The sequence below is a fragment of the Arachis hypogaea genome, chromosome 15, assembly GCF_003086295.3.
Source record: "Arachis hypogaea cultivar Tifrunner chromosome 15, arahy.Tifrunner.gnm2.J5K5, whole genome shotgun sequence".
Lineage (NCBI taxonomy): Eukaryota > Viridiplantae > Streptophyta > Magnoliopsida > Fabales > Fabaceae > Arachis > Arachis hypogaea.
The window spans coordinates 13,924,151-13,947,314 of NC_092050.1; the positions used below are offsets into that span (position 1 = coordinate 13,924,151).

Sequence of the window (23,164 nt, forward strand, 5' to 3'; positions counted from 1 at the left end):
AATTACAAATATCCTGTTCTAAGTCAAATTACGAGGGATATTCAAGCTATGCTGGTGTCAACGGTTGCTTCTGAATCCGCCTTTAGCACTGGAGGTAAAGTGCTTAATCAATATAAGAGCTCTCTTACTCCAAAAACTGTTGAAGCTTTGATTTGTGCACAAAATTGGTTTCGAGCCAATTCATTGCCAATTGACCTTGAAGAGTCTTTTGAAGAATTTGAAAAACTTGAGAAAGGTAATGTTCTTTAATATTATGTTTTATTTTATCTTTGCATAGTGATTAACTTTACTATTTGATAATATGTTTAACTTACTAATATTTATTTTATTACATTTTATTGTAGAACTTGAGCCAATTCCTCAACTAATAGATGAAGAAGACTCTGGTGATGAATCTGATTAGTGATCAGTGCTTCACCTCTCAGTTTGGAGTTTTTTATGTTATGTTTTTATTAAGACTTTGCTATGTTATTTGATTTTGTGTTGTTGAGACTTGTTTAGTTATTTTGATACTGAAGAATTATTATTTTAGCAAGACTTGTTGAATATGTTGGATTGTTGGACAATTGGACATGTTGGTTTATAATGTTTTATGGGATTTTTGTTTTATTATTATGTTGGATTGTGTTTTATTATTATGATGGATTGTTAGACAGGTTATTAACTTTATAAATTAAGTTATTATTTTGTATTTAAAAAACCGCAGATCCAAATCGCTTGTAATCGGATCAGATCGGATTTCCAAAAAAAGTTCATCCAATCCAAACAGCACCGCACATAAATCAAGCTTCGAATCGGATGACTTTTTCCTTCAAAACCGAACCAAACCGCACCGCGAACCCCCTAACCGTGGGCATGGAAAATACTTTCAACTAAGAGCTCAAAACTTCAAGAGAGGAGAACATGTACCTCAAGGTCAAAGAGACTCTAGGAGGAATAATTATGATCAAAACCAGCATGCCAAAGGGAGAGGTAATCAGAGTAAGGCTTCTCTAGATTTAACTTGTGATCATTGTGAATGTTTTCATCCGAATGACTCGTGCAAGTTGGGTATAGGTGGTTGCTTCAATTGCAGATTGTCTGGTCATATGGCGAGGGATTGTACTCATGGGAGGAACCCGAATGCGGGTCGGAATCAACACCAAAGGCGAGTGTTTGCTGTGAACGTCCAGGATGCTACAAAGTCGGATCCGTTGATGAGAGGTATATATTTAATTGGTGGTAAAACGTTAATTGCCTTATATGATACTGGAGCTTCGCATTCCTTCATTGCATTTGATAAGGTTGAGGAACTAGGGTTGAAAATGTCAGAATTAGCTTTCGATTTGTATGTGCATACCCCATATCAGACAGTTGGGACAAAGTTAGGTTGTGGGCAAGTATCTTTCAAACTTGAGGATAGGGAATTTATCCATGACTTAATTTGTTTGCCAATGGTTGGATTTGAAATGATTTTGGGGTATGATTGGTTGTCAAAGAATCGGGTATTGTTGGATTGCTTTGAGCAATCGATTAGTTTATGCCGGAAAGAGAAGGAGGAGCAGTGATAGTTGAAGGTTATTACTTGAACTCTATTATGGTGAACTGTAGTGGAGAAGAGTGTCAGGGTTATATATTGTTGGCTGCGAATACTTTAGGTGACAAACAGAAACTAGATCAGATTCTGGTAGTTAGGTATTTTCCTGAAGTATTTCCTGAGGATATTCCCGAATTTTTGCCTCAAAGGAAAATTGAATTTGCTATTGACTTAGTGCTGGGAGTCGGACCAGTGTTGATTGCGCCATACCGAATGGCTCCGATAGAGCTGGCGGAATTAAAGACTCAGTTGGAAGAGCTTCTGAACAAGAGGTTCATTCGACCGAGTGTATCTCCGTGGGAAGCACCAGTTTTGTTGGTAAAGAAGAAAGATGGAAGAATGTCACTTTGGGTAGATTATAGACAGTTGAACAAAGTGACTATGAAGAACAAGTATCAGTTGCCGACGATAGATGACTTGATAGATCAGTTGCAAGGAGCTGGAGTATTTTCCAAGATTGATTTAAGATCTGGTTACCATCAGATAATGGTAAAAAAAGGATGACATTCTGAAAACTACATTTAGGATGCGCAATGGACACTCCGAGTTTGCAGTGATGTCCTTTGGGTTGAAGAATGCACCTGCTGTGTTCATGGATTACATGAACAAAGTATTTCGTCCCTTTTTGGATAAGTTTGTGGTGGTATTCATAGATGACTGATGAGATTTGGGATTCGCACTGATTTGGATTTTCACACTTAAGATAACTTTCGTTGCAAGTATAGACCAAACCGGCAATTTAAATCCCAAACATCAAAGTTTAAAATTTCTAATTAACCGAGAGTAATTAAACCTCGGGTCGTCTTCCTTAGAAACTAATGCCAAAGAGTGCACACAATTTTGGTTGTGGGGAAGCAAGGGATGTTTTCAATAATAAGGAAGCAAACAAATAAAGAGATAAAAGAACTAGCCAAAATTGTAATTAATAAGGTAATAAAAGAACAAAAGAACTATGTATGTAATATGAACAAGTAAACCTCAAAATTGATGAAAAAGTGGTTTAAAACATAAATGAAACCTTGGCATGGGATGAGTTATGAAATCCCTTCCTTCCATAACCACAACTATGATAATTATGATGGATTAATCTCACTAAGTCAACCCTTAACATTGAAGGATAAGTCAAGTGAGCATAATTGTTATTAATCCTTAAATCCTAACTAACTTACCAAATTAATTGGTAAAAAGCTAGCGTTAGGGGAAACAATAACAACTAACAACCCAAGAATTATCACTAAATGTTGGACATTATAGCTCTAGTAATCCATATACTCATTTCCCCAAGCCAAGGGGTGAAAATTACCCCATAATCAAAATTGGCATTTCATCAAACACCTAATATGCATAATCATAAAATATGGCAAAATTAGGAAAATAATGAAAGCTATGAACCACAAATGATAACAAGCAACCAAAGCAACTCAACAAACATAAAATAAGCATCAAATATTAAATTCATGAACCAAAACTCAAAATTGCAAAGTAATGTAAACCATGCATATATTGACAAGAGAAATTGAAATAGATGAAAGTGTAGAACAAGTAATGTGAGTAAAAGAGAAATTAAAGAAATACTTACAATGCAATTGCTATAATCCCAAAATCAAACTTGAAGTATAAAATTCTACAAACCCTAATTAAAACCCTAAGAGAGAATTACCTAATCTACACTAGTCCTACTCCTACTATATGTTTCTACCCTACAAGTGAGCTCTCTTTGTTATGTGTTGATATGCCCTTAATATAGCCTCTCAAACCAGCCTTCAGCACTTCAGAAATGGGCCTAGAGACCCCCAAAACCACGCAGCACGTGATTTTTTAATAGATGCATGCGCCGGTACCTGTGCAGATGCACAGATGTGTGCGTCCGCACACTTCGCTGAATTTCCACTTGTGCGTACGCACAGAGGGTTGTGCGCACACACGCATGCTGATTTCTTCCTTGTGCGTACGCACACATCCTTGTGTGCACGCACGCATGGCTGTGTGCTTCCTCCTAATTTTCTTCATGTTTTCTCCCTTTGTACATGCTTCCTTCCACTTCTACTAAACCATTCTTGCCTCTAGGACCTGAAATCACTTAACAAACATATCACAGCATCGAATGGCATAAAAGTGGAATTAAATTACTCGATTTAAGCACAAAAACACATGTTTTCACATTTAGGTTCAATTTAGGGATCAAACACAAAAATATGCTATTTTGGTGCTTAAGTATGAGTTTATGTAATGAAATCCATCCAAATCAAGTTAAAATATATAGAAAAATATGGACTCATCAATGACATTCTGGTTTACTCTAAAACGGCAAAGGAGCATGAAGAGCATTTGAGGATTGTGTCGTAAGTTTTGAAGGAGCGGAAAGTGTATGCTAAGTTGTCCAAATGCGAGTTCTGGAAGGGAAAAGTGAAGTTCTTAGGTCACGTGGTAAGTAAAGGTGGAATAGTTGTAGATCCTTCGAAAGTAGAGACGGTGATGGAATGGGAAAGACCGACGACGGTAACAGAGGTTAGGAGCTTTTGGGGTTAGCTAGATATTACAGAAGGTTCATTCACGTTTTCTCATAAATCGCACTACCAATGACTAACTTAATGAGGAAAAAGACACCATTTGTGTGGACGTCCGAGAGTGAGGAAAGTTTTCAGACTTTGAAACAAAAGTCAACTTCAGCGCCAGTTTTAATTCTACCTGAAACGCACGAACTGTTTGAAGTATACTGTGATTCTTTGTTGAAGGGTTTGAGTTGCGTATTGATGCAACACCGGAACGTAATGGCTTACGCATTGCGTCAGCTGAGACCACATGAGGTGAATTATCCAACCCATGACTTGGAATTGGTGGCGATTATGTTTGCATTGAAGATTTGGAGGCACCATTTGTACGGAGTGAGGTTTAGAGTCTTCTCTGATCACAAGAATCTCAAGTACCTCTTTGATCAGAAAGAGCTCAATATGCGTCAAAGGAGGTGGATGGAGCTTCTGAAAGATTATGATTTTAAACTGAGTTATCACCCCGGAAAGGCAAATGTTGTGGCGGATGCCTTGAGTTGGAAGCCTTTGACGATCACTTGGATGAGGATCAAAGAAGAGGAGTTAGTATATAAGTTTGCGGAACTTAAGTTGGGTCTTGGTGAAGTTGAAGGGGAAGCTTGTTTGAACCAATTATGCATTTCACGTACTCTTAAGTCACAAATTCAGAAGACTTAGCAAAATGAGCAAGAACTTCAGAGATTATTTCAACCGATTGGAAAGAAGAGGCATGGAGAGTTTACTAAGGATGATGAAGGGTTGTGGAGGTATAAGGGAAGAATTTATGTGCCGGATGTTGGAAGTTTGAGACAAGAGTTGTTGTCGGAAGGTCATAACAGTGGGTTTTCTATTCATCCAGGAAGTACGAAGATGTACTATGATATAAAGAAGATGTTTTGGTAGCCGGGGATGAAGTGTGATGTAGCTACACTTGTGTCAAAGTGTCTAACGTGTCAGAAGGTGAAGATAGAGCACCAGAGACCGTCGGGAATGTTATAGCCGCTTGAGATTCCTCAATGGAAGTGGGAAAGAATTGCAATGGATGACTGGTTTACCAAGGAGTAGGTTGGGATTTGATGCAGTTTGGGTGATCGTGGATTGCTTAACCAAGTCTGCTCACTTTCTGCCTATCCGAGTGAACTACTATATGGAGGAATTTGTGAGGTTGTACATCAAGGAGATTGTAAGGTTGCACGGTGTGCCATTGAGCATAGTGTCAGACCGTGATCCCCGATTCACATCAAGGTTTTGGGGAGCTTTCCAAAGAGCTTTTGGTACGAGACTATGTCTCAGCACGGCATATCATCTACAAACGGATGGACAGTTGGAACGGACTATTAAAATGTTGGAAGATATGCTAAAGGCATGTGTTTTGGATCAACTGGGAACTTGGGACCGTTACATGCCACTGGTGGAGTTTGCGTATAATAACAACTTTCATGCGAGTATTGGAATGGCTCCGTATAAGGCTTTGTTTAGACAAAAGTACCAGTCTCCACTGTGTTGGTACGAAGCCGGTGAAACAAGTGTGTTAGGGCCTGATTTGATAGTAGAGACCACTGATAAGATCAAACAGATTAGAGCTAGAATCTTGACTGCACAGAGCCGACAGAAAAGTTATGCGAATTAGAGAAGAAAACTGTTTGAATTTGAAGTGGGCGAGCATGTATTCCTGAAGGTTACTCCTACAATTGGGATTGGAAGAGCGATTAAGACGAAGAAGTTGAATCCGAGGTATATAGGACCGTTTGAGATTTTGAGGCGAATCGGGCAGGTGGTATATCAAGTAGCATTGCCACCGCCTTTGTCTAACTTACATGACGTATTTCACGTGTCACAACTCCGTAAGTACACATCGGATGTGGCTCATATGTTAGAACCCAAATCGGTTGAGCTAAAGGAGAACTTGACTTTTCAAGTAACAATAGTGCGGATTGATGACACTAGTGTGAAGAAATTGCGTGGAAAGGAAGTCTTATTGGTTAAGGTAGCTTGGAAGAGAGCATGAGTGGAAGAACATACTTGGGAATTGGAGTCCGAGATGCGGAAGGATTATCCCGAGCTATTCTCAGGTAATCACTAAATTTTGAGGACAAAATTTCTTATTGGGTGGGAAGAATGTAAGAACCGTGATTAATTAACCGCTTAAGTAAATAATTTAGTTGCCCAAAATAGGATCCAAAAATTTAGAATATTAATTAGAAAATTTAAATATGATTTTTGGACTCAGTAGATTTTTCTGAGTTGGAAAATGTAATTTTCTGCAGAAAATTACGTAAAAATGCATACCGATAAATTAGCCGACAGTACCGGCTTAAATCTGTCTGGTACTGTGAGAGAGCAGTAAAAACGGTAGAAAAACTTAGGAAAATAATTAAAGTTGAAAATCGGGCGCTAATTCTAACGGTTTGACCCAAAATTAGGGTAAATGGGCCAAAAACGCTAACGGGTTGGATCGGGCCCAAGTTGGGCCCAAGCCCAACACATATAAAACTCCAAACATAACCCATTCAGCACTCAATACTCATAAACACAACAAACCCAGCTGCATAGAGAGAAGTGAAAGAAGAGAGCAAAAGGGGGGAATGTTACTATTCATCCTCCACTTTCAGTAGTCATAACTCGAGCTATGGTGCTCCGATTGGCATACCGTCAGTGGCTACGTGAAGCTCTCGCCGAGTCCGTTAGTTTCATTTAACTTGTGTTGATAAAATTTTGAAATTTCCTCTCTTTTCTGCAGCCCTAAGAAATTCAAAAATGTTGGTGTTGGTTTTGGGTGAAATTTTGTGTTTTGATTGATTAGGTGGTATCTAAGGTTGGGCTATTGGTGGTTTATCCCCCAAACACCATCTAAGAAGGTAAGAAAACTCTTTACTTTGTAAATTTTTGAATTTTATGAGCCTTAGGTATTGATTTATGACAAATTATGTATGTCTAGCTTGAATTGTGAATTATTGGAGCTTTGGATAAATTGTTGGTGATTGGAGGCTTGATTTGGACACAAATTTGGTGTATAGCACATATTGAGAATTGGTCAAGGTATGGTTTCGGTTTTCTCTATGTAATATATAATATTTCTGGACACTTAGGCTAGTGGACCTTAGGATAGGAATGAATTTGCTTGTTGACAATTGTTAAATTGATAATATGTGATTATATTAATGCTTGTGATGGTTTTGATGATTTGTGATGGAAATTGTTGACGTTGAGGTTAAATTATTGTAATTATGAGAATTTTTGATGTGGTATGATAAATGATGCTTATGAGTGGTGAGATTTTGTTCAAGTTGTTAATATTAGAATATTGATGTACAAATTGTGGAATTATTGAGTTTATGGAGGAGGAATTGATTGATATAGATATTGAATTGGTTGAATTGTGATGGAAAGGTAAAGTATAGCATTTAGTAGTGTTTTATGGTGAAATTTAATGAGCTTTGATTTGGTTTGGTTGTGAATTTTGGAAGTTGAGAACCTAGTTAACTTTTGGTAAAAACCAGTTTTTAGTGAACATTGACGGATTATAACTTGAGCCTTAGTTTTCAAAATTGGTTGAAATTTATTTTAAATTAAAGGTTGTTTTAAGAGCTTTAAATTCATATAAAGTTTGAGGAAAATGGATTTTTGTAGAGGAAGTTATGAACGTTTAAAGTTTGGTGCTTAAAACTGAAATTCTGCAGATTTGAAAATTTTCTAAGTCTGGTGAGGGTTGCGTACGCGACACAGTGCACGCGACGCGGCCATTCCATTTGGGTTGGGCATCTCGCGTACGCGAGAACTGCATGTGTACGTGAGCTATCAGAGTTTTGGCCCTTGCGTACGCGAACTTTAACATGCGACGCGAGCAACCCATTCGGGTCGGGACACTCGCATACGTGAGCAGGTGGTTGCGTACGCGACCACCCATTTTTTAACAGCATGCGTACGCAAGGCAGGGGCTTGTGTATGCGAGACTCCTATTTTGTTGAAAAATAATTTTCTTTGTTTTCAAGGATTTTCCAACTTTCCAAACTTCCTTAAGTTGCAGTTCAAGAGTAATATCTTGTAGTTAGGCCTAAGGACTAATAGAGGAGAATTAGTGACTTAAATAGGTGAATTTGACATGAATTTAGAAGATGGAACCATAGATTTCTGGAGTACTGAGAAAGGATTTGTTGAGGGAGATGACGGAGTACTGTAATAACGATGGATATGATGAATTGTGGAATTATAGATTGATGATGGGTGAGAAGAGTTTGGGACTCAGAGTAAAATGATGGCCTTATTGAGTATTGAAAATGATTTCTGAAAATCATGGATCTATTATTTTATACTGAGACTGTTGAAACGCTATGCACCTGACAAGGACGGTGGTTAATCCCGCTTGTCAAGGTCGTGGCGGAGGCGGCAGCGTAAGAATGGTGGTTAATCCCGCTTACGTTGAGATGTGAGGTATGTGGCAGAGTATCCCACTCGCATCCTTTCCGATCACAAGAGTGTGCAGGCACTATACCCTGGACCGTGTGTCGGGCACGGTATCCCAGGGGATTCCCATTTATTCGTGACCAAAAGGCGATATCTCCATGGAGATGTGTCGAGTTGGCAGTTGAACCGACAATGTGATATCACAGCCAAATAGGACAGAAATTCATCATGTGCATCTTCTATCTGTTTGCTTGCTTTGCCGACTTGAATTGCTTGCCTAATTGTATAACCTGATTATTTGTTTCTTGAATTTTTCGATATATGGTGCACGAATTGTGAATCACACTTTTCACAACTCGTACCACTAACCAGCAAGTGCACTGGGTCGTTCAAGTAATACCTCACGTGAGTAAGGGTCGAATCCCACGGAGATTGTTGGTTTGAAGCAATCTATAGTTATCTTGTAAATCTTAGTCAGGAAGTCAATTATGTTTATCAGTTGAATTGCGAATAACCAAGAGAGCATAAATTAAAGGTTACTTGTTATGCAGTAATGGAGAATATGTTGGAGTTTTGGAGATGCTTTGTTTTCTGAATCTCTGCTTTCCTCTGTCTTCTGATTCACGCACGCACGTCCTCCTATGGCAAGCTGTATGTAGGGGGTCACCGTCGTCAATGGCTACATCCCATCCTCTCATTGAAGAATATGCTCACATGCTCTGTCACAGCACGGCTAATCATCTGTTGGTTCTCGATCATACTGGAATAGGATTCTTCGTCCTTTTGCATCTGTCACTAACGCCCAGCACTCGCGAGTTTGAAGCTCGTCACAGTCATTCGATCATTGAATCCTACTCGGAATACCACAGACAAGGTTTAGACTTTCCGGATTCTCATGAATGCCGCCATCAGTTCTAGCTTATACCACGAAGATTCTAATTAAGAGATCTAAGAGATACTCATTCAGTCGAATATAGAACGGAGGTGGTTGTCAGGCACACGTTCATGGTTTGAGGAAGGTGATGAGTGTCACGGATCATCACCTTCATCACAGTTAAGCGCGAATGAACATCTTAGATAGGAACAAGCGTGTTTGAATGGAAAACAGAAATACTTGCATTAATTCATCGAGACACAGCAGAGCTCCTCACCCCCAACAATGGAGTTTAGAGACTCATGCCGTCAAAGAATACAAAATTCAGATCTAAAATGTCATGAGATACCAAATAAGTCTCTAAAAGTTGTTTTAAATACTAAACTAGTAGCCTAGGTTTACAAAAAGTGAGTAGACTATGACAGATGGTGCAGAGATCCACTTCTGGGGCCCACTTGGTGTGTGCTGGGGCTGAGACTTAAGCAATTCACATTCATAAAGCCATTTTGGGCGTTCAACGCCAGGTTTGGATCCATTTCTGGCGTTGAACTCCAACTTTTAATCCTTTTCTAGCGCTGGACGCCAGAATTGGGCAGAGAACTGGCGTTGAACGCTAGTTTACGTCATCTATCCTTGAGCAAAGTATGGACTATTATATATTGCTAGAAATCCCTGAATGTCTAATTTCCAACGCAATTGGAAGCACGCCATTTCGAGTTCTGTAGCTCCAGAAAATCCACTTTGAGTGCATGGAGGTCAGAATCCAACAGCATCAGCAGTCCTTTTTCAGCCTGAGTCAGATTTTTGCTCAGCTCCCTCAATTTCAGCCAGAAAAATATCTGAAATTACAGAAAAACACACAACTCATAGTAAAGTCCAGAAATATGAATTTTTCCTAAAAACTAATGAAAATAAACTAAAAACTAACTAAAACATACTAAAAACTATATGAAATTAACCCCAAAAAGCGTATAAAATATCCGCTCATCACAACACCAAACTTAAACTGTTGCTTGTCCTCAAGCAACTAGACAAATAAAATAGAAGACTAATAGGTTGAGAAGCAATGATATCTCAGAGTTTTTGAGTGAAGCTCAGATTCTAATTAGATAAGCGGGACTAGTAGCTTTTTGCTTCCGAACAGTTTTGGCATCTCACTTTATCCATTGAAGCTCAGAGTGATTGGCATCTATAGGAACTTAGAATTTAGATAGTGTTATTGATTCTCCTATTTCAGTATGATGATTCTTGAACATAGCTATTTCATGAGTCTTGGCTGTGGCCCTAAGCACTTTGTTTTCCAGTATTACCACCAGATACATAAATGCCACAGACACATAATTGGGTGAACCCTTTGGATTGTGACTCAGCTTTGCTAAAGTCTCCAATTAGAGGTGTCCAGAGTTCTTAAGCACACTCTTCTTTCTGCTTTGGACCTTGACTTTAACCGCTCAGTCTCAAGTTTTCACTTGACACCTTCACGCCACAAGCACATGGTTAGGGACAGCTTGATTTAGCCGCTTAGGCCAGGATTTTATTCCCTTAGGCCCTCCTATCCACTGATGCTCAAAGCCTTGGGATCCTTTTTATTACCCTTGCCTTTTGATTTTAAGGGCTATTGGATTTTTCTGTTTTTTTTTTTTTTTTGCTGCTTTTTCTTGCTTCAAGAATCATTTTTATGATTTTTCAGATCGTCAATAACATGTCTCATGTTCACCATTCTTTCAAGAGCCAACATATTTAACAGTCTTAAACAACAAATTCAAAAGACATATGCACTGTTCAAGCATTCATTCAGAAGACAGAAAGTATTGCCACCACATGTAACTAATTAGAATTTCTCTTATTAAAACTCGAAATTTTATTGCTTCTTATTCAAAAGATCTACTATTTTATTCATGTTTGCTGATGATGAGAAAAATAAACTATGGCTTAATTGGAGATAAAATCAAAATAGATACTGATTACTACTATATGACTCCTAAGGTAAACTTCTAAAAGGACACTATCACAGAGTTAAGGCAGAAATTGGAAATTAACAACCTTTATTCTGGGAGAACGGGGGTTCCTCTGATCTTTGGGGTGCTTGGTCCTGCAAGAGATAATTTCTGGCGCTTCAAGTCCCTTAAGTCACGCCCTTGCTCTTCTTGTTCTTTAAACATATAGGTGAGAATTTGACTGTGTTCCTTCTGTTCTTTTATGATTTGTTCCATAGCTTCCCGTATCTTGGTAACAGACGTCTCAAGATACTCCCAATATTCAGATTGAGGGATTTCTGGGAGGAATTCCTACGTTTTCTTCTTGATGGGATCATCCTGTGCTTGTTGTTTTTCCATTGATGCCTTGGTGATTGGCTTCTCAACTGAGATGTACTCAGTTATTCCCATCCTTACTCCAGCATCCTTGCAGAGCAGCGATATCACGCTTGGATAAGCCAACCTGGCTTCTTTAGAATTTTTGTTAGCAATTTTGTAGAGTTCGGTTGAGATCAGCTGATGAACTTCCACTTCTTTTCCCATCATGATGCAATGGATCATCACTGCTCTTTTAACTGTGACTTCAGAACGGTTGCTGGTAGGCAACAGAGAATGCCCAATGAAGTCCAGCCATCCTCTGGCGATTGGTTTGAGATCCTCTCTCTTGAGTTGATTTGGGACACCTTTTGTGTTGGTGGTCCACCTGGCTCCAGGGATACATATGTCCTTTAGAATCTTATCCAGGCCCTTGTCTGTTCTCATCATTCTCCTGTTGAAGGAGTCTGGATCATCTTTCAGCTGAGGTAGCTTTAAGATCTCTCTGATCTTGTCAGGGGTGGTATGAACAATCTTTCCTCTGACCATGGTCCGATATTCATAGAAAGCAGTTCCAGATAGTTTTTGCTTGTCAGTCTGCCACATATTAGCATAAAACTCCTGGATCATATTCCTTCCCACTTTCGTTTCAGGATTAGCTAGGACTTCCCAGTTCCTGATTCGAATTTGCTCCTAGATCTCCGGATATTCATCTTCCTTCAGATCAAATCTAACTTCCGGGATCACTGATCTCAGACCCATTATTTTATTATAATGGTCTGAATGTTCTTTAGATAAGAACTTCCCTTGATTCCAAAGTGGTTTTGGAACGCTCTCTTTCTTGCTTCTTGGAGTGGGTTGTTTTCCTTTGGGAGCCATGATCTTAGTGATCGCGGATAAACACACCAAACTTAGAGGTTTGCTTGTCCTCAAGCAAAAGAAAAGAAGGGAGAGGGAGAGAAGGAGAGCTAGGTGCACTTGTTGATGGGAGGGGAGGGAGGCCGAACTCAAATTTATAGGGAGGGAGGGGGGTTTTCGAAAAAAAGAGATAAAGATATGATAAAAAGATTTATTTGGAAAAGATAAGATAGAAGATATAGTTTAAAATTGAGAGGATATGAAAGATTTTTCTGAAAAAGATAGATTTAGATTTTGAAAAAGATAAAGTGGAGGTTTTGAAAAAGATATTGATGAGTTGAAAAGATAGATTTGTAAAAAATTTTGAAAAGAGTTGGATTGAATTTGCAAAGATGCCTGGTGCTTATGGATTAAAATACATTTGATATTTTTAGTGGTAGGGTTTTTAGAAATTATGGAATTTAGAAATCAGGGTTCTTAACATGTTTATGTAAGAAATCATGAATTGAAGTAAGAAAATCAAGATTTAGAATGAAAAATTTGAATAAAAATGAGTTTTGTCTCCTCCCTGCCATCCTGGCGTTTGAACGCCCAAACACTGCCTGTTTTGGGCGTTCAGCGCCCAATTGCTGCTCTCCTGGGCGTTCAACGCCCAGCTGCTGCCATTACTGGTGTTCAACGCCCAGTGGGTGCCCATTTCTGGCGTTGAACGCCCAGATTGCTACCATTACTGGCGTTTTCTTGCCAGTGAGCTCTTTTTCTCTGTTTTGTGTGCCGAGGTCTTCTGTAAATGATTCCTTACCTTAGTGTCAGTGAAATTTATATAAACAAATAAAAATAAAAATAGGGCAAAATGCTTAGAGGATTGTTTCCCCATGGCTGGGTTGCCTCCCAGCAAGCGCTTCTTTATTGTCTTTAGCTGGACCTTGCTGAGCTTTTAATCTAGCTTCAGCCTTGAGCATTCTTGCTCAATGTTGCCTTCAAGATAGTGCTTGATTCTCTGTCCATTGACAATGAACTTCTTATCAGAATCAATATCTTGAAGCTCCACATAACCATATGGTGATACACTTGTAATCACGTATGGTCCCCTCCACCGGGATTTCAGTTTCCCGGGGAATAGCCTGAGTCTAGAGTTAAACAACAGAACCTTCTGTCCTGGTTCAAAAATTCTAGATGACAGCTTTCTGTCATGCCACTTTTTTTATTTCTCTTTATAAAGCTTGGCATTTTCGAAAGCTGTGAATCTGAGTTCCTCTAGCTCATTTAGCTGGAGCAATCGTTTTTCTCCTGCTAATTTGGCATCAAAGTTTAGGAATCTGGTTGCCCAGTAGGCCTTATGTTCCAGTTCCACGGGCAGGTGACATGCCTTACCATACACGAGTTGGTATGGAGAGGTCCCTATAGGGGTCTTGAATGCTGTTCTGTAAGCCCACAGAGCATCATCCAAGCTTCGTGCCCAATCCTTTCTACGAGTATTTACTGTCCATTCTAGGATTCTCTTTAATTCTCTGTTAGAGACTTCAGCTTGCCCATTAGTTTGTGGATGATATGGAGTAGCTACCTTGTGGCGAATTCCATACCGAACCATGGCAGAGTAAAGTTGTTTATTGCAGAAGTGAGTGCCCCCGTCACTGATTAGTACTCTAGGGACACCAAACCTGCTAAAGATATGTTTCTGGAGGAACTTCAGCACTGTTTTAGTATCATTGGTGGGTGTGGCAATGGCCTCAACCCATTTTGATACATAGTCAACTGCTACCAGAATATAAGTGTTTGAGTATGATGGTGGGAAAGGTCCCATGAAGTCAATTCCCCATACGTCAAACAACTCAATTTCCAAGATTCCTTGTTGAGGCATGGCGTAACCATGAGGCAGATTACCAGCTCTTTGGCAACTGTTACAGTTACGTACAAACTCTCGGGAATCTTTATAGAGTGTGGGCCAATAGAAGCCACATTGGAGGACCTTGGTGGCTGTTCGCTCACCTCCGAAATGGCCTCCATATTGAGATCCGTGGCAATGCCACAGGATCCTCTGTGCTTCTTCTCTAGGCACACACCTACGGATAATTCCGTCTGCACATCTCTTAAAGAGATAAGATTCATCCCACAAGTAGTACTTTGCATCAGTAATTAATTTTTTCTTTTGTATCCTGTTGTACTCCTTGGGTATGAACCTTGCAGCTTTATAGTTTGCAATATCGGCAAACCATGGTGTTTTCTGAATGGCAAACAAATGCTCATCTGGAAACGTCTCAGAGATCTCAAGAGAGGGGAAGGGCGTCCCTTCTACTGGCTCTATCCGGGATAGATGATCAGCCACTTGGTTCTCTGTCCCTTTTCTGTCTCTTATTTCTATATCAAACTCTTGCAGAAGCAACACCCATCTAATGAGCCTGGATTTTGAATCCTGCTTTGTGAGTAGATATTTAAGAGCGGCATGATCAGTATACACAATCACTTTTGATCCTACCAAGTATGATCTGAACTTGTCAATGGCGTAAACCACTGCAAGTAATTCTTTTTCTGTGGTTGTGTAATTTTTCTGGGCATCATTTAAAACGCGACTAGCATAATAAATGACATGCAGAAGCTTGTCATGTCTCTGTCCCAATACTGCACCAATTGCGTGATCACTGGCATCACACATTAGCTCAAATGGTAACGTCCAGTCTGGTGCAGAAATGACTGGTGCTGTGACCAGCTTAGCTTTCAGCGTTTTGAACGCCTGCAGGCACTCTGTGTCAAACACAAATGGCGTGTCCGCAGCTAGCAGATTGCTTAGAGGTTTTGCGATTTTTGAAAAATCCTTTATAAACCTCCTATAGAATCCTGCGTGCCCCAGAAAGCTTCTGATTGCCTTAACATTGGCAGGTGGTGGTAATTTTTCAATTACCTCTATTTTTGCTTGATCCACCTCTATTCCCTTGTTTGAAATTTTATGCCCAAGAACAATCCCTTCAGTCACCATGAAGTGACATTTTTCCCATTTTAAAACTAGGTTGGTTTCTTGGCATCTTTTCAAAACAAGTTTCAGGTGATCAAGACAGGAGCTGAATGAGTCTCCATATACTGAGAAGTCATCCATGAAGACTTCCAGAAATTTTTTCACCATATCAGAGAAAATAGAGAGCATGCATCTCTGGAAGGTTGCAGGCGCATTACATAGCCCAAATGGCATCCTTCTATAAGCAAACACTCCAGATGGACATGTGAATGCTGTTTTCTCTTGATCCTGAGGATCTACTGCAATCTGGTTATAGCCTGAGTAGCCGTCCAAAAAGCAGTAATAATCATGACCTGCTAGTCTTTCTAGCATTTGGTCTATGAATGGTAAAGGAAAATGATCCTTTCTGGTGGCTGTATTGAGCCTTCTGTAGTCAATACACATGCGTCACCCTGTAACTGTTCTTGTAAGAACCAGTTCATTTTTTTCATTATGAATCACTGTCATGCCTCCCTTTTTTGGGACGACTTGGACAGGGCTCACCCAGGGGCTATCAGAAATAGGATAAATAATCCCAGCCTCTAGTAGTTTGGTGACCTCTTTCTGCACCACTTCTTTCATGGCTGGATTTAACCGCCTCTGTGGTTGAACCACTGGTTTGGCATTATCCTCCAATAAGATTTTGTGCATGCATCTAGCTGGGCTTATGCCCTTAAGGTCACCTATGGACCACCCAAGAGCTGTCTTGTGTGTCCGTAGCACTTGAATAAGTGCCTCCTCTTCCTGTGAATTTAAAGCAGAGCTTATAATCACTGGAAAAGTGTCACCTTCTCCCAGAAACGCATATTTCAAGGATGGTGGTAATGGCTTGAGCTCGGGTTTAGGAGGTTTTTCCTCTTTCAGAAGAAATTTCAGAGGCTCTTTCATGTCCTGTGAATCCTCTAAATCAGGCTGAACATCTTTGAAGATGTTCTCCAACTCTGATTCAAGACTCTCAGCCATGTTGATCTCTTCTACCAAAGAGTCAATAAGATCAACTTTCATGCAGTCTTTTGATGTGTCTGGATGCTGCATGGCTTTGACAGCGTTCAACTTAAACTCATCATCATTGACTCTCAGGGTTATTTCCCACTGTTGGACGTCAATGAGGGATCGTCCAGTTGCTAGGAAGGGTCTTCCTAGAATGATATTAGCACTCTTGTGCTCCTCCATTTCCAATACAACAAAGTCAGTAGGAAAGGCGAATGGCCCAACTCTGACAATCATGTCTTCAATCACGCCTGATGGGTATTTAGTGGAGCCATCAGCAAGTTGGAGACATATCCTGGTTGGTTTAACTTCTTCAGTTAAGCCAAGCTTTCTGATAGTGGATGCAGGTATTAGGTTGATGCTTGCCCCAAGATCGCATAAGGCTGTCTTGGTGCATTGACCTTCTAATATGTATGGTATCAGAAAACTCCCAGGGTCTTTGAGCTTCTCAGGAAAGCTTTTCAGAATAACTGCACTGCATTCTTCAGTAAGGAGAACTCTTTCTGTTTCTCTCCAATCCTTTTTATGACTCAAGATCTCTTTCATGAACTTGGCATAAGAAGGTATTTGCTCGAGTGCTTCTGCAAATGGAATCTTTATTTCAAGAGTCCTGAGGTAATCTGCGAAGCGAGCAAACTGCTTGTCCTGCTCCTCTTTCCGGAGTTTTTGAGGATAAGGTATCTTGGCTTTATATTCTTCAACCTTAGTTGCTGTAGGTTTATTGCCTACAGGAGTGGTTGAAGAAGCCTTTTTAGAGGGGTTGTTATCAGCATTTGTGTGTGTCTGATCCCTCACTGGCAATTGAGTGCCAGAGTTAGAAGCTGGAGTGAAACTGGACGCCAGCTCCTTGTCTGCTCCTGGCGTCTGAACGCCAGAATTGTGCCCATTTTGGGCGTTCAGCACCAGATCCTGCCCATTTTGGGCGTTCAACGCCAGATCCTTGCCCATTTCTGGCGTTGAACGCCAATCCTGCTTTGTTTCTGGCGTTGAACGCCATTTTGGCCAGGGTCTGGGCGTTCAGCGCCAGCCTTCCACCAATTTTCTGGCGTTTTAGCGCCAGAATTATTTTTCCCTGGGCTCTTACTGTCCTCAGGTGAATCTTGGGTGGTTTGCTCATTTCTTGGCTTTTTGCTGCCTTGAGGTGGGGTATTTAATGTTTTCCCACTTCTTAGTTGAACTGCTTGGCATTCTTCTGTTATTTACCTTGACAGCTGCTGCTTTGTTTGCTTAAACTGTTCGTCCATATGTATATTAGCCATCCTTGTCTCTTGTAGTCTATCTTTGAATTCGGCTAACTGCTTTGTTAGAAAGTCCAATTGCTGATTGAATTTAGCAGCTTGTTTCACAGGACTGAGTTCAGTAGTTGCTGTTTTAACCTCTTCTTTCATGGAAGGGTCACTGCTTAGGTACAGATGCTGATTCCTGACAACTGTATCAATGAGCTCTTGAGCCTCTTCAATTGTCTTTCTCATGTGGATAGATCCACCAGCTGAGTAATCTAGAGACATCTGAGCTCCTTCTGCAAGCCCATAGTAGAAGATGTCTAACTGAACCCACTCTGAAAACATTTCTGAGGGGCATTTTCTTAGCATCTCTCTGTATCTCTCCCAGGCATCATAAAGAGATTCATTATCTCTTTGTTTAAAGTCTTGGATGTCCAGCCTTAGCTGTGTCATCCGTTTTGGAGGAAAGTATTGATTCAGGAATTTTTCTGTCAGCTGTTTCCATGTCCTTATGCTGGCCTTAGGTTGGTTATTTAACCATCTCTTAGCTTGATCTTTTACAGAAAATGGAAACAATAATAGTCTGTAGACATCCTGATCTATTTCTTTATCATGTATTGTGTCAGCAATTTGTAAAAACTGTGCCAGAAACTCTGTAGGTTCTTCCTGTGGAAGACCGGAATACTGGCAACTTTGCTGCACCATGATAATGAGCTGAGGATTCAACTCAAAGCTACTGACTCCAATGGAGGGTATGCAGATACTACTCCCATATGAAGCAGTAGAGGGGTTAGAATATGACCCCAGAGTCCTCTTGGACTGTTCATTTCCGCTTAGGTCCATGATGGAGAAAGGGAGATGATGTAAAATAGAAAAAATATTTTTATTTATTTATTTATATATTTATTTCGAAAATAAAATAAATTAAAATAAAATAAATAAAAATTGAGTGAAGATTTTCAAAAAACTGAGGAGAGAGAAAGTGGTTAGGAAGTTTTGAAAAGGATATGATGATTTTGAAAAAAAAAGTTTTAAATTTTGAAATAAAAATCTGAATTTTAGAAATATATTTCGAAAATTTGTTTTTAAAATAGAGAGAAAAGATATTTTTTATTTTTAAGAGGAAAGAGAAAAACAATAAGATAGCACAAGATTTAAAATTTTTAGATCTGATGCTCCTTGTTTTCGAAAATTTTTAAGGGAAAAACACTAAGGAACACCAAACTTAAAAATTTTAAGATCAGGACACAAGGAAAACTTAAGAACACTTTGAAGATTCACAAGAACACAAGAACACGAAGGAAGAACACCAAACTTAAAATTTTTAGAAAACCAAACTAAAATTTTCGAAAAACACAGAGAAATCAACAAGAAAACACCAAACTTAAAATTTGGCACAGGATTTAATAGAAAAATTATTTTTGAAAAAGATTTTAACAAGAAAATAAGGATTCTAAAGTTTTAGCACGACAATAATACGAGACTCTAAACAAAAAGAGAAAATTTTCCTAATCTAAGCAACAAAATAAACCGTTAGTTGTCCAAACACGAACAATTCCCGGCAACGGCGCCAAAAACTTGGTGCACGAATTGTGAATCACACTTTTCACAACTCGTACCACTAACCAGCAAGTGCACTAGGTCGTCCAAGTAATACCTCACGTGAGTAAGGATCGAATCCCACGGAGATTGTTGGTTTGAAGCAATCTATAGTTATCTTGTAAATCTTAGTCAGGAAGTCAATTATGTTTATCAGTTGAATTGTGAATAACCAAGAGAGCATAAATTAAAGGTTACTTGTTATGCAGTAATGGAGAATATGTTGGAGTTTTGGAGATGCTTTGTTTTCTGAATCTCTGCTTTCTTCTGTCTTCTGATTCACGCACGCACGTCCTCCTATGGCAAGCTGTATGTAGGGGGTCACCGTCGTCAATGGATACATCCCATCCTCTCAGTGAAGAATATGCTCACATGCTCTGTCACAGCACGGCTAATCATCTGTTGGTTCTCGATCATACTGGAATAGGATTCTTCGTCCTTTTGCATCTGTCACTAACGCCCAGCACTCGCGAGTTTGAAGCTCGTCACAGTCATTCGATCATTGAATCCTACTCGGAATACCACAGACAAGGTTTAGACTTTCCGGATTCTCATGAATGCCGCCATCAGTTCTAGCTTATACCACGAAGATTCTAATTAAGAGATCTAAGAGATACTCATTCAGTCGGATATAGAACGGAGGTGGTTGTCAGGCACACGTTCATGGTTTGAGGAAGGTGATGAGTGTCACGGATCATCACCTTCATCACAGTTAAGCGCGAATGAACATCTTAGATAGGAACAAGCGTGTTTGAATGGAAAACAGAAATACTTGCATTAATTCATCGAGACACAGCAGAGCTCCTCACCCCCAACAATGGAGTTTAGAGACTCATGCCGTCAAAGAGTACAAAATTCAGATCTAAAATGTCATGAGATACCAAATAAGTCTCTAAAAGTTGTTTTAAATACTAAACTAGTAGCCTAGGTTTACAAAAAGTGAGTAGACTATGACAGATGGTGCAGAGATCCACTTCTGGGGCCCACTTGGTGTGTGCTGGGGCTGAGACTTAAGCAATTCACGTGCATAAGGCCATTTTGGGCGTTCAACGCCAGGTTTGGATCCATTTCTGGCGTTGAACTCCAACTTTTAATCCTTTTCTGGCGCTGGACGCCAGAATTGGGCAGAGAACTGGCGTTGAACGCCAGTTTACGTCATCTATCCTTGAGCAAAGTATGGACTATTATATATTGCTAGAAAGCCCTGGATGTCTACTTTCCAACGCAATTGGAAGCACACCATTTCAAGTTCAGTATCTCCAGAAAATCCACTTTGAGTGCATGGAGGTCAGAATCCAACAGCATCAGCAGTCCTTTTTCAGCCTGAGTCAGATTTTTGCTCAGCTCCCTCAATTTCAGCCAGAAAAATATCTGAAATTACAAAAAAACACACAACTCATAGTAAAGTCCAGAAATATGAATTTTTCCTAAAAACTAATGAAAATAAACTAAAAACTAACTAAAACATACTAAAAACTATATGAAATTAACCCCAAAAAGCGTATAAAATATCCGCTCATCAATATACATGTTATACTTGTGCTTTACTTGCATTGTTATTACTTGTGTTTTCTACTGGAATTGAGGAGGTTCAAAAGGCGGTGGCGATGGAATCGCATGGAGATTAGGCTGGCAAAGGCTGTAGGACAGCGGTGCAAATGTTAGAGTAGAAAATCCCTAAGTTAGATTCTCCTATTTCATTATGGTTTTAAAGTTATGGTTTTAAGTTCTAGTTATGCTTTAAGTTGAATCTTATGATTGATATGAAGTTCTAGAATTGCCTCTGGCATTTCGGAGTCTTATATCTTACATTACTTGGCATTGTTACCATATTGAGAACCTCCGATTCTCATGCCATATTCTGTTGTTGTTTTTCAGATGCAGGTCATAACCTACCTCGGTGAGTTTCGAGACAATGACAGAGCGGAGGATCTTGATTATCATTTGAAGTCCTTTGATTACTTTTGTTTTAATTCTCTCACTTTTGTATTTATATTTGCCTTAGAGGTTTACTTTGAGAGAGATATATTGTATATGTTGGTTTTACTTTTAAAACTCTGTATGTGTTTGTATATAACTAATTGGCCTAAACTCTGCGGGCTGAGGCTAGTTTCTTATGACTATTATACTTGCATATCTATTTATGCTTTCTTATCTTATATATCTTATGCCTTAAGTTTGTTGCTTTATGTGAACATTTCGCACTTTTGTAACTGTATTTTTGAGCATATTCCTTCATCGGGCTTCTAGAATTACTATTTCTTTATATATATAATATTGTAAAAGCCTTAGAACTGTCGTAACCTTTGATTAACCTTTGCTTTACGGCATGAGGTAAGGCTTAGGGTAATTAGGGTGTTACAGGTATAGTAGACCAGTCGTTCATCATGGTCCCTAACCCAAACTACGTGCCTCCTACCACCTCGACGATGCTGTCTCCATCCGCTTAGGACTTGACTACGTTGGCCACGCCTCCTCCGGTGACAAACACTGTGGTGCTGGAATCATTGCACGGATCCCGGCCAGCTGATGCCCCTCCAGCTCTCCCATCGCATGGATGACCATTTGGCCTGACGGCACCTCGACGTCAGTACTATTTTAACTCTTTTAGATGCAAACCATTTTAGTTAGTGAGCTTAATTTAGTTAACTCAATATTCTAGTTTTAGTGGATTTAGGTTGTTAAGATAGGTTTGATTTAGGTTAGTTCGTTTAGGTTTGTTAATATAGGTTTGATAAGAACTGGTTCAATTGTGGCTGTGAATGAAGATTGAATGTGTGAATTGTTGGTTTCATGAATGTGAAATTGAAATATGATGAATTAATTCCTGAAATATGATGAATTAATTCTTGAAAAATGGTTGGTTTCATGAATGTTGAGGAAAGATTGGTGGACTGTTGTGATTGGGGGAATCCTTGAAGGGTGGTTAAATCCGAGTTTTAGGGGAGTTTTGCCGAAATTTCTAAAAAAACATAAATCCTAATAGTACTTTATGATTGGTTTGTTTATGAATCATTGATAGGTTTGCGCTGAACAACAATGCATGTACTTAGGAGATGACTAACGTCATCAAGATGATGTACGACCATTCGTGGCCGAGCTATAAGAAGGCCCCAGCTGATACTAGAGACCGATGGTTTCAGAAGTGGGCGATAAAAACTAAACATTCACAATCATTATCTAGTTTATATCTTTTATTTTGCTTACCACATTAGGTTTCGATTAATTAATTTTAAATGTTTCTTTTGTGCAGGAGAAATTTATATGGGACAGGCAACACGATGTCGTCATCTGTAAAATTTTTGACCATCGGATGGGCAGGCGGCTGCAACAGATGATGGAGGTGGTGCGCAAAATTGAACTCTGCAATATTCGCACAGATCGACTGGCAAGTGCACCGGGTCATCCAAGTAATACCTTAGGTGAGTGAGGGTCGAATCCCACGAGGATTGTCGGATTGAGCAATCAATGGCAATCTTGCAGATCTCAGTCAGGCGATTAGAAAGTTTTGATTTTTGAGAAAATGCATAAAGATAGAAATAAAAATAGAATTACTTGATTGGTGTGAGATTAATGATGATAAAGAGGTTGAGGCTTCGGAGATGCTTCATCTTTCTAAATTAAATTTTCTTACTGTCTACTTCAATGTGAATGATTCATTCCATGGCAAGCTGTAAATGATTAACGCCGGTGCTAATGGTCATCAATCTCCTCTACTTCAGGTGAACGCTGATGCTAATGGTCATCCATTCTGAACGAGGGTGAAGCTCCTGCAGTATAGTCCCTTGGTGATCCTACTCAAAACGCCACAGACAAGGTCGGATATTCCGAA

The 23,164-nt window shown here is 39.5% G+C and overlaps 1 protein-coding gene across 1 annotated transcript; it reads left to right on the forward strand.

The window, feature by feature from the left end:
• Positions 1-1,088: 1,088 nt before the first annotated feature.
• LOC112747949 (uncharacterized) lies at positions 1,089-1,547 on the forward strand. The gene has a single exon (XM_025796158.1). It carries the CDS (start codon positions 1,089-1,091, stop codon positions 1,545-1,547), a length of 459 nt encoding a protein of 152 aa, XP_025651943.1.
• The last annotated feature ends 21,617 nt before the right edge of the window (positions 1,548-23,164 follow it).